General features: G+C 37.8%; 1 protein-coding gene across 1 annotated transcript in view; it reads left to right on the forward strand.

The window, feature by feature from the left end:
• The window catches only part of CCDC178 (coiled-coil domain containing 178), a 477,152-nt gene that overhangs the window by 402,990 nt on the left and 58,073 nt on the right, over positions 1–16,089 (forward strand). The window contains exon 19 of the mRNA XM_004386900.1: positions 12,738–12,872. Coding sequence (XP_004386957.1) covers positions 12,738–12,872 — 135 coding nt within the window. The remainder of the gene's footprint in view (positions 1–12,737; positions 12,873–16,089) is intronic.

The following is a 16,089-nucleotide window of genomic DNA, read 5'->3' on the forward strand; positions in this document are numbered from 1 at the left end:
CCCAGGTCAGGGCCACCCCCAATGCCTGGCTCCTTCAGCACCATATTTTTTTCTTTGTTGTTGTTGTTGTTTTTCTCTTTGTTTCTTCTCTCTCTATCCCTTCCTTCCTTTCCTTTATCCCTTCCACCTGGCCCCATGTGCCATACCCACATTTTCTTGACAGGCCTTGCTGCACCACTTGGCTGGGGAGCCACCAGTACACAGCCTCCACAGGTCTGAGCTAACCCCACCAACCAGCTCACTCAGTGCCATACTTTTTGGCTTGTTACTTTGTTCATTTCTTTCTTTCTTTCTGTTTCTTCTCTCTCTCTCCTTTCCTTCCTTTCCTTCCTACTGCCCACCTAGCCCTGTGCATCGTTCCCACCCCTTCTTGAGGGGCTGTGCTGCATTGCATGACTACAGAGTCACTGGTGGGTGGCCTCCTCAGGTCTGTGTTGCCATCACCAACCTTCTTGGCATGTGTGCTGTACCACTCGGTTGGAGAGCCTTTGGCACATAGCCTCCCCAGGTCTGCACTGCCCCCACAGGCAGGCTCCCTCAGGGCCATAATTTTTCTTTTTCTTTTATCTTTTCCCTTCTCCCTTTCCCTTCTCCCTTCCACCTAGACCATGCACTGCCTCAGTCCCTTCCTGATGGCTGTGCCATGCAAGACAGCAAGAGAGAAACATTAGCTCTCCACCACCTCAGCTCCACCCTTCCCTTAACAGCCGGCTCCCCTGCCAACATATTTTTTTATTTATTAATTTTTGTTGTTGTTTTTATTTATTTTTTTGTTGGTTTCTACTCTCTCTTTCACCTCTTTCCCTTCTTTTCTCCCACCCACCTAGATCTGGTAGCCACCCACACCCCTTCTGGACCGGCCAAATGCACTGCTGGGCTAGAGAGCTACCAGCACATGACATCACCAGGTCTGCCCTGCCCCCACCCACTGAATCCTACCATGCCACCATTTTATCTTCAACTTTTTTTTTTTTGTTTTTTTCCTTCTTTTTTTCTTGTTTTTCTTTTTTTGTTTTTGTTTATCTCTCTTCTTTCTCTTCTGTCACTCACCCACTTAGCTCCATGCATCACATCCTCTCCATTCCCTCCTGGCTATCTGCACTGTGTGCCAAGTGCCACATCCCTAAGCAGCACCGATGCAATCCCCCAGACCCGGACCTGCACTGCCCCTGGCCATGCCCCATACTGTGCCACAGACTACCCATCCCTGCCCATCCACCCCGGCTGGACTCATCCTGCTACACCAGAGCTGAGTGAACAGCCATGCCACCTGAATGAGGTGGCGAGAAGTATTGTGCCCACAGGCGAGCAAGCAGCAAAACACGCCCAGCCCACTTGCCCTTACATAACAAATAAAAATAAAAAAGCAGAATGAAACAAACAAATCTACAATCAATAAGTGAAGGAAATAATTCCTGACTGTCTCAGAGACAGCAGACAATATCAAAAAGTAGAAAAAACAGAACAAGATTGCTCCAGAAAGTGACCAAAATAAAACACCAAATGACCTTCTGGTAGAAGAAAACAAACTGGAACTACCTGATAGGAAATTCAAAACTCTAATATTCAGGGTTCTCCAAGAGATGAAGGAAAGACAGACATAAGGAAAAAATAGATAAAATCATGGAAAATACAGACAAAATCAGGGAGAACACAGACAAAGTAATGGAAGAATTCAGAAAAATAATACAGGAACAAAATGTCAAAATAAATTAACAACTAGAAATCATAACAAATGGTAGTTAGAAATTCAAAAGATAAACAAGATTTTATAAAACAACAGTGCAATAGAAGTTTTTAGGAGCCAATTCGAAACAATGGAAGACAGTATCAGCAAAATTGAAGACAAATCCTTGGTTACCACTTTGAGGAAAAATCAGAAAAAAGAATGAAGAAGAATGAAGAAACCCTGAGAAAGATATGGCATACAAACAAAAGCAAAAATATTCATGTGATCAGAGCTCCAGAACAGAGGGAGAAAACAGAAAAAACAGAGAAGATCACTGTAGATTTGCTGACAGAAAACTTCCCTAATATCATGAAAGACGAAAAGCCAACCATCCCAGAAGCTCAAGGAACCCCATATAGGATAGACCCAAAAAGAAAATTGCCAAGACATATCATAATCACAACTAGCTAAAACAAAAGAGAAAGAATCTTGAGAGCAGCTTGAGAAAAACAAAAAGTCACATACAGAGGGGAAACAATAAGTCTAAGCTCTGATTACTCATCAGAAACCATGCAGGCAATGGGATGACATAGATAAAACCTTGAAAGAAAAAAAAAGCCAACCAAGAATAATATATCCTGCAAAACTCTCTCTCAAATAAGATGATGAAATTAGGACATTTCCAGACAAACAGAAATTAAGGGACTATGTAAAAACAAACCAAACTTACAAGAATTATTAAAGGGAGTCCTTTGGTTAGAGAACCAACAACATCAGACAACATGCTGAATCTAGGACAAAAGACAGCATCGGTGAGATACCAACATAGGTAATGAACTCTCAGGACTAAAACAAAACTAAAAGACATACAACAGGGAACCAGAGAGGTCAAGCTGTAAATCACAACATCAGAACAATAAAAGAGGGAATAAACTATGTAGGTATAAAGCCTTCAAATGGAGAGGAAGTAAAGGAATATAAATAATAAAAGACTGGTTTAAACTTGAGAAGATAGTGGTAAATTTCAAGGTAACCACAAAAAAGTTAACAAACCTACTCATCAAAATAAAGAATAAGAACACAAATTCTCAGTAAACACAAAATCTACAAAAACCAAAGAAATGAAAAAAAAATCCAAAAACAAAAGAAATTCAGCACAGAGGAGTAAGAGGAACAAAGAAAATGTCAGCACCACAAAAAAAGCAGTACAAAATGACAGCAATAAACTCACACCTATCAACAATCATACTGAACAAAAATGGCTTAAATGCACCCAAAAAAGAGAGAGTGTAACAGAATGGATAAAAAAAACAGAAACTATCAATACTCTGTCTACAAGAGACACACCTTAGAAACAAAGATATAAATATATTAAAAAATAAGGATGGAAAAAATTATATCAAGCAAACAGCAACCAAAAAAGAACAGGAGTGGCAATACTAATCTCAGATAAAATACACTTTAAAACAAAATCTACCATAAAAGACAAGGAAGAACATTATATAATGATTAAAAGGACAATCCACCATGAAGGCATAACCATAATGAATATCTACACACCCAATGACAGGGCTCCAAAATACATAAAACAAACTCTAACAGCACTGAAAAGAGAAACTGACAGTTCCACAATAATAGTAAGAGACTTCAACACATCACTCTCAGTAAAGGACAAATCATCTAGAAATAAACTCACCAAAGATACAGAAGATCTAAAGACCACAATCAACCAACTTTACCTCACAGACGTATATAGAACACTCCACCCAACAGCAGCAAAGTACACATTCTTTTCCAATGCACATGATATGTTCTCCAGAATAGACCACATCTTAGGCCTCAAAGCAATCCTCAACAAAATCCAAAACATTGAGATAATACAAAGTATCTTCTCTGATCACAACCCCATCACAGTAGAAATTTATAACAGGAAGAGCAAGAAAAAAATTCAAATATATGGAAACTGAATAACACCCTGCTTAAAAACCACTGGGTAATAGAAGAAATCAAAGATAGAACAGAAAAAAATTCTAGAATCAAACAAGAATGAAAACACATCATACTAAAACATTTGGGACACAGTAAAGGCAGTGCTCAGAATCCAATTTTTGATGCATACATCAAAAAAGAGCAAAGGGACAAAATAAAAAAATTAGCTACACAACTCAAACAAATAGGAAGAGAACAGCAAAAGAAACCCACGACTACAAGAAGAAAGGAAATAATAAAGATCAGAGCAGAAATAAATTTAGAGAATAGAAAAACAATAGAAAGAATCAACAAAAAGTTGGTTCTTTGAAAGGATCAACAACATTGCCAAACCACTGTCCAAATTGACAGAAGAAAAACAGGACAGGATGCAAATAACCCAAATAAGAAATGAAATGGAGGACATTACAATAGACCCAACTGAAATAAAAAGGATCATAACAAAGTACCATGAAAAACTATACTCCAATAAATTTGAAAACCTATAGGACATGGGCAAATTTCTAGAAACACACTACCTACCTAAACTAACATAAACTGAGGTTGAAAATCTGAACAGACCCCATAACGAGAAGAAATTGAAAATGTAATAAAAAAATACTCCCAACAACAAAAAAAAGTCCAGACCCAGATGGCTTCACTGGAGAATTCTACCACACGTTCAAAGAAGAGCTTGCACCAGTGCTACTCAAACTATTTCAGAACATAGAAAAGGAAGGGATGCTTCTGAATTCTTTATATGAAGCCAGCATACCCTGATACCAGCAAAAAACATCGCCAAAAAAAAAAAAAAAAATTACAGACCAATATCTCTCATGAATATAGATGCAAAAATTCTCAACAAAATTCTAGCCAATAGAATTCAGCATCATATCAAAAAAAATAATACACCATGACCAAGTGGGATTCATACCAGGTATGCAAGGATGGTTCAACATTAGAAAATCAATCAGTGTAATCCACCACATAAATAAAACAAAAGAATCACATGATCATCTCAATTGATGCAGAAAAGGCATTGAACAAAGTCCAACACCCATTCCTGATAAAAAGTCTTAGTAAAATAGGTGTGGAGGGGAATTCCTTAACATAATAAAGGGCATCTGTACAAAACCAATAGCCAACATCATTCTTCATGGAGAGAAAACGTTCCTCCTGAGAATAGGATAAGACAATGATGCCCTTTATCACCACTCCTATTTGACATGGTGCTGGAAGTCCTAGCTAGAGCAATAAGGCAAGAAATATAAAGGGCATCCAAATTGGTAAGGAAGAAGTAAAACTACCCCTATTTGTGGATGATATAATACTATACATAGAGAACCCAAAAGACTCCAAAAGAAAATTACTGGAACAAAAAGAAAGATTCAACAGAGTAGCAGGATACAAGATAAACATATAAAAATTAGTTGGATTCCTATACACCAACAAAGAGAATGACAAAAAGGAAATTAGGAAAACAATATCGTTTATAATAGCCCATAAAACAATAAAATACTTAAGAATAAATCTAACCAGGGATGTAAAAGACCTACACAAAGAAAACTACAAGACACTACTGCAAGAAACCAAAAGAGACTTACATAAATGGAAAAACATACCATGCTCATGGATAGGTAGACTCAAAATTGTGAAAATGTCAATACTACCCAAAACAATCTACAAATTCAAAGCAATCCTGATCCAGATACCTATAGCATTCTTCAACAAGATATAAAAACTAATCATTAACTTTATATGGAAAGGAAAGAGGTTTTGGATATGTAAAGCATTATTGAAGAAAAAGTATAAAGTATGAGGACTCGCACTACCTGACGTCAGAACCTACTATATAGCTATAGTAGTCTAAATTGCCTGGTACTGGTACAATGACAGCCACATTGACCAATAGAACAGAATCAAGAACCCAGACGTAAATCCATCTACCTATGGTCACCTGATCTTTTACAAAGGCCCAAAGTCCATTAAATGAGGAAAAGACTGTCTTTTAACAAATGGTGCTGGCAAAACAGGATGTCCACCTTTAAGAAAAATGAAACAGGACCCATACCTCACACCATACATAAAAACTAATTCAAAATGGATCAAAGACCTAAATATAAAACCAAAACTATAAAGATATTAGAAAAAAAAAAAAATAAGGTCAATGCTAGAGGCCCTAATACACAGCATTAATAGGATAGAAACCTTAACTAACAATACACAAGCATCAGAAGATAAGCTAAATAACTGGGATCTCCTAAAAATTACACACTTTTGCTCATCAAAAGACTTCACAAAAAAAGTGAAAAGAGCCTACAGACTAGGGAAAAAATATTTTGGCTATGACAAACTCAACAAAGGTCTAATCTTTAAAATCTGTAGGAAAATCCAACACCTCTACAACAAAAAGACAAATAATCCAATTAAAATTGGGCAAAGGATATGAACAGACACTTCACCAAAGAAGACATTCAGGCTGCTAACAGACACATGAGGAAATTGCTGGTGATCACTAGCCATTACAGAAATGAATATCAAGCCACAGAGAGATACCATCTCACCCCGACATTACTGGCACGAATCAAAAAAACAGAAAATAACAAATATTGGAGAGGCTGCAGGGAGCTTGGAACTCCTATGAACTGCTGGTGGGAATGTAAAATGGTACAACTATTTTGGAAAACAATATGACGCTTCCTTAAAAAGCTAGAAATAGAAATACCATATGATCCAGCAATCCCACTCCTAGGAATATATCCCGGAGAGATAAGACACATTATACGAATAGACATATGCACACCCATGTTCATTGTAGCATTGTTCATGATAGCAAAGAGATGGAAACAACCTAGATGCCCATCAACAGATGAATGGATAAACAAACTACGGTACATATACACAATGGAATATTATGCAACAGTAAAGAACAATGATGAATCTGCGAAACATCTCACAACATGGATGAATCTGGAGGGCATTACGCTGAGTGAAATAAGTCAATCACAAAAGGACAAATACTATATGACACTATTATTATAAAAACTCATGAAAAGGTTTACACACAGAAAGAAACAATCTCTGATGGTTACTAAGGAGGGGAGAAATAGGGAGGGAAAAACACTAACTAGACAATAGATAAGTGGTAACTTTGGTGAAAGGTAAGACAGTTTACAGTACTGGGGAAGCCAGCACAGCTTGAGCAAGGCAAAGTCATGGAAGCTTCATAGGCACATCCAAGGTCCTGAGGGACTGAATTACTGGGATGAGGACTGGGGACCATGGTCTTGGGGAACATCTTGCTCAATTGGCATAACATAGTTTATAAAGAAAATGTTCTACATTCTACTTTGGTGAGTAGTGTCTCGGGTTTTAAAAGCTTGTGAGCAGCCATCTAGATACTTTACTGGTCCCACCCCATCTGGAGCAAGGGAGAATGAAGAAAACCAAAGATACAAGGAAAATATTAGTCCAGAGGACTAATGGACCACAACTACCACAGCCTTCACCAGACTGAGTCCAGCACAACTAGATGGTGCCCGCCTACTACCACCAGCTGCTCTGACAGGGATCACAATAAAGGGTCTCAGATAGAACTGGAGAAAATGTAGAACAAAATTCTAACTCACAAAAAAAGACCAGACTTACTGGTCTGACAGAAACTGGAGAAACTCTGAGAGTATGGCCCCCGGACACCCTTTTAACTCAGTTCTAAACTCACTCCTGAGGTTCACCCTTTAGCCAAAGATTGTTGTTGTTGTTGTTAGGTGCTGTCAAGTCGGATCTGACTCATAACAACCCTATGTACTACAGAACGAAACACTGCCCAGTCCTGCACCATCCTCACAATTGTTGTTATGCTTGAGCCCATTGTTACAGCCAGTGTGTCCATCCATCTTGTAGATGGTCTTCCTCTTTTTCACTGACCCTCTACTTTACCAAGCATGACATCCTTCTCCAGGGACTGATGCCTCCTGATAACATGTCCAAAGTGTGTAAGACGTAGTCTCGCCATCCTTGCTTCTAAGGAGCATTCTGGTTGTACTTCTTCCGAGACAGATTTGTTCATTCTTTTGGCAGTCCAGGGGATATTCAATATTCTTTGCCAACACCACAATTCAAGGGCGTCAGTTCTTCTTTGGTCTTCCTTATTTATTGTCCAGCTTTAGCGTGCATATGATGCAATTGAAAATACCATGGCTTGAGTCAGGCCCACTTTAGTCTTCAAGGTGACATCTTTGCTTTCCAACACTTTAAAAAGGTCTTTCACAGCAGATTTTCCCAATGCAATGCGTCCTTTGTTTTCTTGACTGCTGCTTCCACGGGTGTTCATTGTGGGTAAAAGTAAAATGAAATCCTTGACAACTTCAATCTTTTCTCTGTTTATCATGATGTTGCTTACTGGTCTAGTTGTGAAGATTTTTGTTTTCTTTACATTGAGGTGTAATCCATACAGAAGGCTGTGGTCTTTGATCTTCATCAGTAAGTGCTTCAAGTCCTCTTCAATTTCAGCAAGCAAGGTTGTGTCATCTGCATAACACAGGTGGTTAATGAGTCTTCCTCCAATCCTGATGTCCCGTTCTTCATACAGTCCAGCTTCTCAGAGTATTTGCTCAGCATACAGGTTGAGTAAGTATAGTGGAAGGATACAACTCTGACACACACCTTTCCTGACTTTAAGCCACGCAGTATCCCCTTGTTCTGTTTGAACAGCTGCCTCTTGATCTACGTATAGGTTCATCATGAGCACAATTAAGTGTTCTGGAATTCCCATTCTTCACAATATTATCCATAATTTGTTATGATCCACACATTCGAATGCCTTTGCATAGTCAATAAAACACAGGTAAACATTTTTTCTGGTATTCTCTGCTTTCAGCCAGGATCCATCTGACATCGGCAATTATATCCCTCGTTCCACATCCTCTTCTGAATGCAGCCTGAATTTCTGGCAGTTCCTTGTTGATATACTGCTGCAGCCTCTTTTGAAGGATCTTCAGCAAAATTTTACTCGCGTGTGATATTAATGATATTGTTCGATAATTTCTGCATTCGGTTGGATCACCTTTGTTTGGAATAGGCATAAATATGGATCTCTTCTAGTCGGTTGGCCAGGTAGCTGTCTTCCAAATTTCTTGGCATAGACGAGTGAGCACTTCCAGCACTGCATCCGTTTGTTGAAACATCTCAATTGATATTCCATCAATTCTTGGAGCCTTGTTTTTCACCAGTGCCGTCAGTGCAGCTTGGACTTCTTCCTTTAGTACCATTAGTTTCTGATCATATGCTACCTCTTCAAATGGTTGAATGTTTTCTTTTTGGTACAGTGACTCTGTGTATTCCTTCCAACTTTTTTTGATGCTTCCTGTGTTGTTTAATATTTTCCCCATAGAATCCTTCACTGTTGCAACTTGAGGCTTGAATTTTTTCTTCAGTTCTTTCTGCTTGAGAAATGCCAAGCGTGTTCTTCTTCCCTTTTGGTTTTCTATCTCCAGCTCTTTGCACATGTCATTATAATATTTAACTTTGTCTTCTCGAGCTGCCCTTTGAAATCTTCCTATCAGATCTTTTACTTCATCATTTCTTTCTTTTGCTGTAGCTACTCGATGTTCAAGAGCAAGTTTCAGAGTCTCTTCTGACATCCATTTTGGTCTTTTCTTTCTCTCTTGTCTTTTTAATGACCTCTTGCTTTCTTCATGTGTGATGTCCTTGATGTCATTCCACAACTTGTCTGGTGTTCGGTCATTAGTGTTCAACATGTCAAATCTATTCTTGAGATGATCTCTAAATTCAAGTGGAATATACTCAAGGTCATGGACTTTTTCTAATTTTCTTCAGTCTCTACTTGAACTTCCATATGAGCAATTGATGGTCTGTTCTGCAGTCGGCCTCTGGCCTTGTTCTGACTGATGATATTGAGCTTTTCCATGGTCTCTTTCCATAGATGTAGTCAGTTTGATTACTGTGTATTCCATCCAATGAGGTCCATGTGTATAGTCACCATTTATGTTGGTGAAAAGAAGTATTTGCAATGAAAAAGTTGTTGGTCTTGCAAAATTCAGTCATGCAATCTCTGACATCATTTGTATCACCAAGGCCATATTTTCCAACTACCGATCCTTCTTCTTTGTTTACAACTTTCACATTCCAATCACCAGTAATTATCAATGCATCCTGATTGCAAGTTCAATCAATTTCAGACTGAAGAAGTTGATAAAAATCTTCAATTTCTTCATCTTTGGACTTAGTGGTTGGTGCGTAAATTTGAATAATAGTCGTATTAACTGGTCTTCCTTGTAGGTGTATGGATATTATCCTATCACTGACAGAGTTGTACTTCAGGATAGATCTTGAAATGTTCTTTTTGACAATGAATGCAATGTCATTCCTCTTCAAGTTGTCATTCTCTGCATAGTAGACCATACGATTTCCGATTCAAAATGGCCAATAGCAGTCCATTTCAGCTCCGAATGTCTAGGATATCGATATTTAAGCGTTTCATTTCATTTTTGAAGATTTCCAATTTTCCTAGATTCATACTTTGTACATTCCATGTTCCAATTGTTAATGGATGTTTGCAGCTGTTTCTTCTCATTTTGAATTGTGTCACATCAGCAAATGAAGGCCCTGAAAGCTTAACTACACCCATGTCATTAAGTTCGACTCTACTTTGAGGAGGCAGCTCTTCCCAAGTCATATTTTGAGTGCCTTCCAACCTGAGGGGCTCATCTTCCAGCACTGTATCAGACAATATTCCACTGCTATTCATAAGGTTTTCACTGGCTAATTCTTTTCAGAAGTAGCCTGTCAGGTCCTTCTTCCTAGTCTGTCTTAGTCTAGAAGCTTAGCTGAAACCTGTCCACCATGGGTGACCCTGCTGGTATCTGAATACTGGTGGCATAGCTTCCAGCATCACAGCAACACGCAAGCCCCCACAGTATGGGAAACGGACAGACACTTGGGGGAGCCAAAGGTTAAACAGGCCCATAAAACAAAATGAGACTAAATGGGCACACCAGCCCAGGGGCAAGGACGAGAAGGCAAGAGGGAACAGGAAAGCTGGTAATGGGGAACCCAAGGTCAAAGAAGGGAAGAGTGTTGACATGTCGCAGGGTTGGCAACCAATGTGATAAAACAATGTGTGTATTAATTGTTTAATGAGAAAGTAATTTGCTCTGTAAACCTTCATCTAAACTACAATTTTAAAAAAAGATAATTTAAATCACTGTTGTATACATTAAATACTGTAGGGCCGCCACTAACTCCTGTGTGTCATCTCGTGGCCCCTAACATCTTTCACCTTCGACAGCCCCTATCACAATAAATCAGTTTTAATATGAACTTTCATCTAGCTTGAACATACCTAATAGACTAAATTGTTCAGATTTATCAAGATACAACATATCTCCTCACACCTCTTTGACTGTTAGTTTACTTACAGAAAAAATTTTTTTTAAAGATTGGCATAATTTAAAAAAGTGCTGTTAATTTTTAATTCAGTAGCCTAAATTATCTGAAATGCCCATAAATTAATTCTGAGTAATGTATTTCAGAATTTACTAAGCTACCGTATCCATAGCTTTCAAGGTTATATTTTTTTCCTAAAATAACCAAGAATAAAGGCTTTATTTTTTTCTATAAACCAACATAAATACAAGAGTATATATATATATATATGTGCACTGCTTATTGCAATATATGGAGCCCTGCTGGAGCAGTGGTTAAGCATTTGGCTGCTAACCCAATAGTCAGCAGTTTGAACCCACTAATAGCTCCCTGGAAATGCCACGGGGCAGTTCTACTCTGTCCTTTAGGGTCACTAGGAGTTGGAATTGACAGAACGGCAAAGGGTTTTGTTTTTCTTTAATGCAATATATAATGGAGATAATGATGATAAACAATTCACATGCAACACCAGGTATTTAAAATGGTAATTTTTAAGTAAACTGCTTTATTGAAATATGCATACAAAAAGTCCACAAATCATACACGCATTGTCTGATGAATTTTTTTAATTAATCCAACCGCGTAACCGCTACCCAGTTCAATAAATGGAACATAGTTGGAATTAAGTAATATTTAACTTTTTTTTTTAATTTTTATGTTTTTATTCTTCAAAATATACTAAAAAGGAATCAACATAAGCAATTATACACATTACCAACTACCAAAAATTTTAGGAATTTTCAGTAGTCAGAATATACTATATGTAAACATCTTGATTTTTTTTTTTTTGAGTATTGTTTTTACCATTAATTTTTCTGAAGTTTATTCTAATTAAAACACTTCTGTATGGTAAGGGTATGCTAGCCATTCAAATGTATGTTACTTTTGTAGAAACCTCCACTGTTTGTTTTATTAAATTTGTCAAATGATATAGAATGCCTTGTAGAAGAAGTCTTTCTGTTTCTAGGTAGATCCAGTATTAAACATGTCGCTTCTAAGCACTGCGTCCACTGTACTTGGGTGCAGCGAGATGTTTCCACATCACATGGTCAGAGGGAGGTAGATTAATAGGGAGTTCTAGCTGGAAATTTCTTCCCTGCTATTGTTCTCCCTCAGCAGTTGATGGCTAAGTTAATTCTCTTTAGTTTTGTCATGCTCTAAAGCACACATTACCAAGCAATGCTAAGCTTTATGAGGAAAAAAAGAAGCAATGGTGTCCATCAAAGTCTTAAAGTTGCATTTTAAACTTTGGCTTGACCCGATGTGCCGTTCAAAAAAGCTTCAAAAGATTATTTTTTTAAGAAAGGTTCAATATGTCCTGAGGCTATCGGTTTAGAGTTAAACTGGGTGAAGTAGAAATATTTTACTCATCAGCTTTGCAGTCACAGAGTTTGCCTCAGCTAGAACAAAACTGCTGAGGCATTTAGAGAAAATTAACCCCCCATCCTGGCAGCCAGATGTGACTGGTTTCTGATGAATGCACACGAGTGGGCTGAAAAATCAAGAGACTGTGAAATTCCTGTCAGGTCCGTACAGGGCAGAATGGGCTATTGACTGCTTTCTGTATTTCCCTCCATCATTCTTCTTGAACACTGCCATTAATTTCCTCTCCTACTCTGACTTGTGTTTTTTTCCTCCCTCCCTCTCCCTCTAGTTCTGTCAGCTGCAAAGAAAGATACACAAGGTATGGGAGACGCACTTCAAACTGGTGGCCCTCTCCAGCCAGATGAGGCTGGCCAAGTTCCAGACAGACTCTCAAGAGAGTATTCAGAAAATATTAGCTGTGCAGGTAGGTGATTGCAGGGAAGTAGGAAAGATCATTCTGATCTAGATTGAAAAGCAAATGATGGGTAGTGTGATGAAGCATTAAAACCACATCCCATCAGCGTTTTATAAATTTTTAACCTCTTTAATAAACTGGAATTGCATGAAGGATGAATTCAGTAAGTTAGCATATATACCATGCATACTCTGGGGGAAAAGGGAGATTCAACTTATTTCCAACAAACGTCAGAACAGATTTTTTATATATATAAATACGTTTGGTATAAATACATATTTTAAAATCTTCAGGCTTTGCAAGTGATGTCATTCAGCTGTTTAAGAGATATTGTCAATATTACCTTGTGCTACTTTTGTACAAAATCTACTACAGTGGAAATGACCTTCTTATATTTATTTTATTTAACTCTTTCTTTCCCTTCTTTTGCCAGAGGTTCATCCTCCTAAGCAGATTTAAATAAGAGTTTATTAGAAAAACAAGCAATTTGAGACTAGATTGCTGTTCCCAAATTGCAATGCATGTGAAATTTTGCTTTTTTTGTCTGTACAACCTTTAAGTGGATGCAATTGTTTTCACTTTAAGACTCTGATATATCTTAGAAGAACTTCACTAACTATATGAAGACTATTACTGGCTAATTAATTTTTTTCAAATTACTGTTTTATTATTCCAAATGCTACAATATGAATGAACGTGACCTCCCCCTGCAAAAAGAAAAAAGAAAATGCATACTACCCTGTTGTATTAAAATACATAATACATGTATCGACAGTTACACATGCTCTTTAAAACCACAATTTTCATGAACTTACAGCAAAACAATGAATGCCGAGCCTTAACAATTTAAACCTGTTTCTAAACATTTTAATTACACATGCACATTTATCACAATTAAAGAAAATGATTTTGCAAAGCCCTTCCAAAGCTATCTCAAATTTAATTCTCACTGGTGTCTATTTTTGGTAGTTTCTTTCTAAGGATAGTGAATATAGCTATAGATATAAATAGATACTGGTATAGACACAGATTAACTTTGTATACGGGTTCTGTTGATAATTATTGATCGTCTGTCAGTTTGTCGTACTGCGGTGGCTTGCATGTTGCCGTGGTGCTGGAAGCTATGCCACCGGTATTCAGATAACAGCAGGGTCACCCATGGAGGACAGGTTTCAGCTGAGCTTCCAGACTGAGACAAACTAGGAAGAAGGACCCGGCAGTCTGACTTCTGAAAAGAATTAGCCAGTGAAAACCTTATGAATAGCAGTGGAAGATTGTCTTTCATAGTGCCTGAAGATGAGCCCCTCAGGTTGGAAGGCACTCAAAATATGACAGAGGAAGAGCTACCTCCTCAAAGTAGACTTGACCTTAATGACGTGGATAGAGTCAAGCTTTTGGGACCTTCATGTGCTGATGTGGCATGACTCAAAATGAGAATAAACAGCTGCAAATATTAATAATAATCGGAAGATGGAATGTACGAAGTATGAATCTGGGAAAATTGGAAGCCATCAAAACTGAAATGGAACATATAAAGATTGATATCCTAGATATTAGTGAGCTGAAATGAACTGTCATTGGCCATTTTGAATCAGACAATCATATGATCTGCTATACTGGGAATGACAAATTGATGAGAAATAGCATCACATTCATCATCAAAAAGAACATTTCAAGATCTATCCTGAAGTCCAGTGCTGTAAGTGATAGGGTAATATCCACACGCCTACAAGGAAGACCAGTTAATACAACTGTTATTCAAATTTACACACCAACCACTAAGGGTAAAGATGGAGAAACTGAAGATTTTTACCAACTTCTGCAGTCTGAAATTGATTAAACATGCAATCAAGATGCATTGATAGTTACTGGTGATTGGAATGGGAAAGTTGGAAACAAAGAAGAAGGATCGGTAGTTGGAAAATATGGCCTTGTTAATAGAAATGATGCAGACACTGCATGATAGGGTTTTGCAAGATCAATGACTTCTTCATTGCAAAAACCTTTTTCAACAACATAAATGGTGACTATACATGTGGACCTCGCCAGATGGAATACACAGGAATCAAATCGACTGTGGAAAGAGACAATGGAGAAGCTCAATATCATCAGTCAGAACAAGGCTAGGGCCAACAGTGGAAAAGACCATCAGTTGCCTATATGCAAGTTCAAGTTGAAGCAGAAGAAAATTACAAGTCCACAAGAGCCAAAGTATGACCTTGAGTATATCCCACCTAAATTTAGAGTCCATCTCAAGAATAGATTTGACACATTGAACACTAATGACCGAAGACCAGACGAGTTGTGGAATGACATCAAGGACATCATACATGAAGCAAGAAAAAGGTCATTAAAAAAAGAGGAAAGAAATAAAAGGCCAAAATGGATGTCAGAAGAGACTCTGAAACTTGCTCTTGAATGGAGAGTAGTTAAAGCAAATTGAAGAAATGATGAACTAAAGAGCTTACCAGAAGATTTTAAAGGGCCACTTGAGAAGACAAAGTAAAGTTTTATAATGAAATGTGCAAAAATTTGAAGTTAGAAAACCACAAGGGAAGAATACACTCAGTATTTTGCAAGCTGAAAAAACTACAGAAAAAATTCAAGCAATATTGAAGGGTTCTGCAGGGAAAATATTAAACAACACAGAAAGCATCAAAAGAAGATGGAAGGAATACACAGAGTCACTGTACCAAAAAGAATTGGTCAACGTTCAACCATTTCAGGAGGTAGCATATGATCAAGAACTGATGGTACTGAAGGAAGAAGTCCAAGATGCACTGGACGCATTGGGGAAAAACAAGGCTCCAGGAATTGGTGGAATACCAACTGAGAAGTTTCAACAAATGGATGCAACAATGGAAGCAATCGCTTGTCTATGCCAAGAAATTTGGAAGACAGCTACCTGGCCAACCCACTGGAAGAGGTCCATATTTGTGCCCATTCCAAACAAAGGTGATCCAACAGAATGCAGAAATTATTGAACAATATCATTAATATTACTTGCAAGTAAAATTTTGCTGAAGATAATTCAGAAGCAGTTGCAGCAGTACAGTGACAAGGAACTGCCAGAGATTCAGGCTGGATTCAGAAGAACATGAAATGAGGGATATTGTTGCTGATGTTAGCTGGATCTTGGCTGAAAGCAGAGAATACCAGAAAGATGTTTACCTGTGTTTTATTGACTATGCAAAGGCATTCGACTGTGTGGATCATAACAAATTAT

This window comes from Trichechus manatus, unplaced genomic scaffold, assembly GCF_000243295.1.
Source record: "Trichechus manatus latirostris isolate Lorelei unplaced genomic scaffold, TriManLat1.0 scaffold00175, whole genome shotgun sequence".
In the NCBI taxonomy this organism is placed as follows: Eukaryota; Metazoa; Chordata; class Mammalia; order Sirenia; family Trichechidae; genus Trichechus; species Trichechus manatus.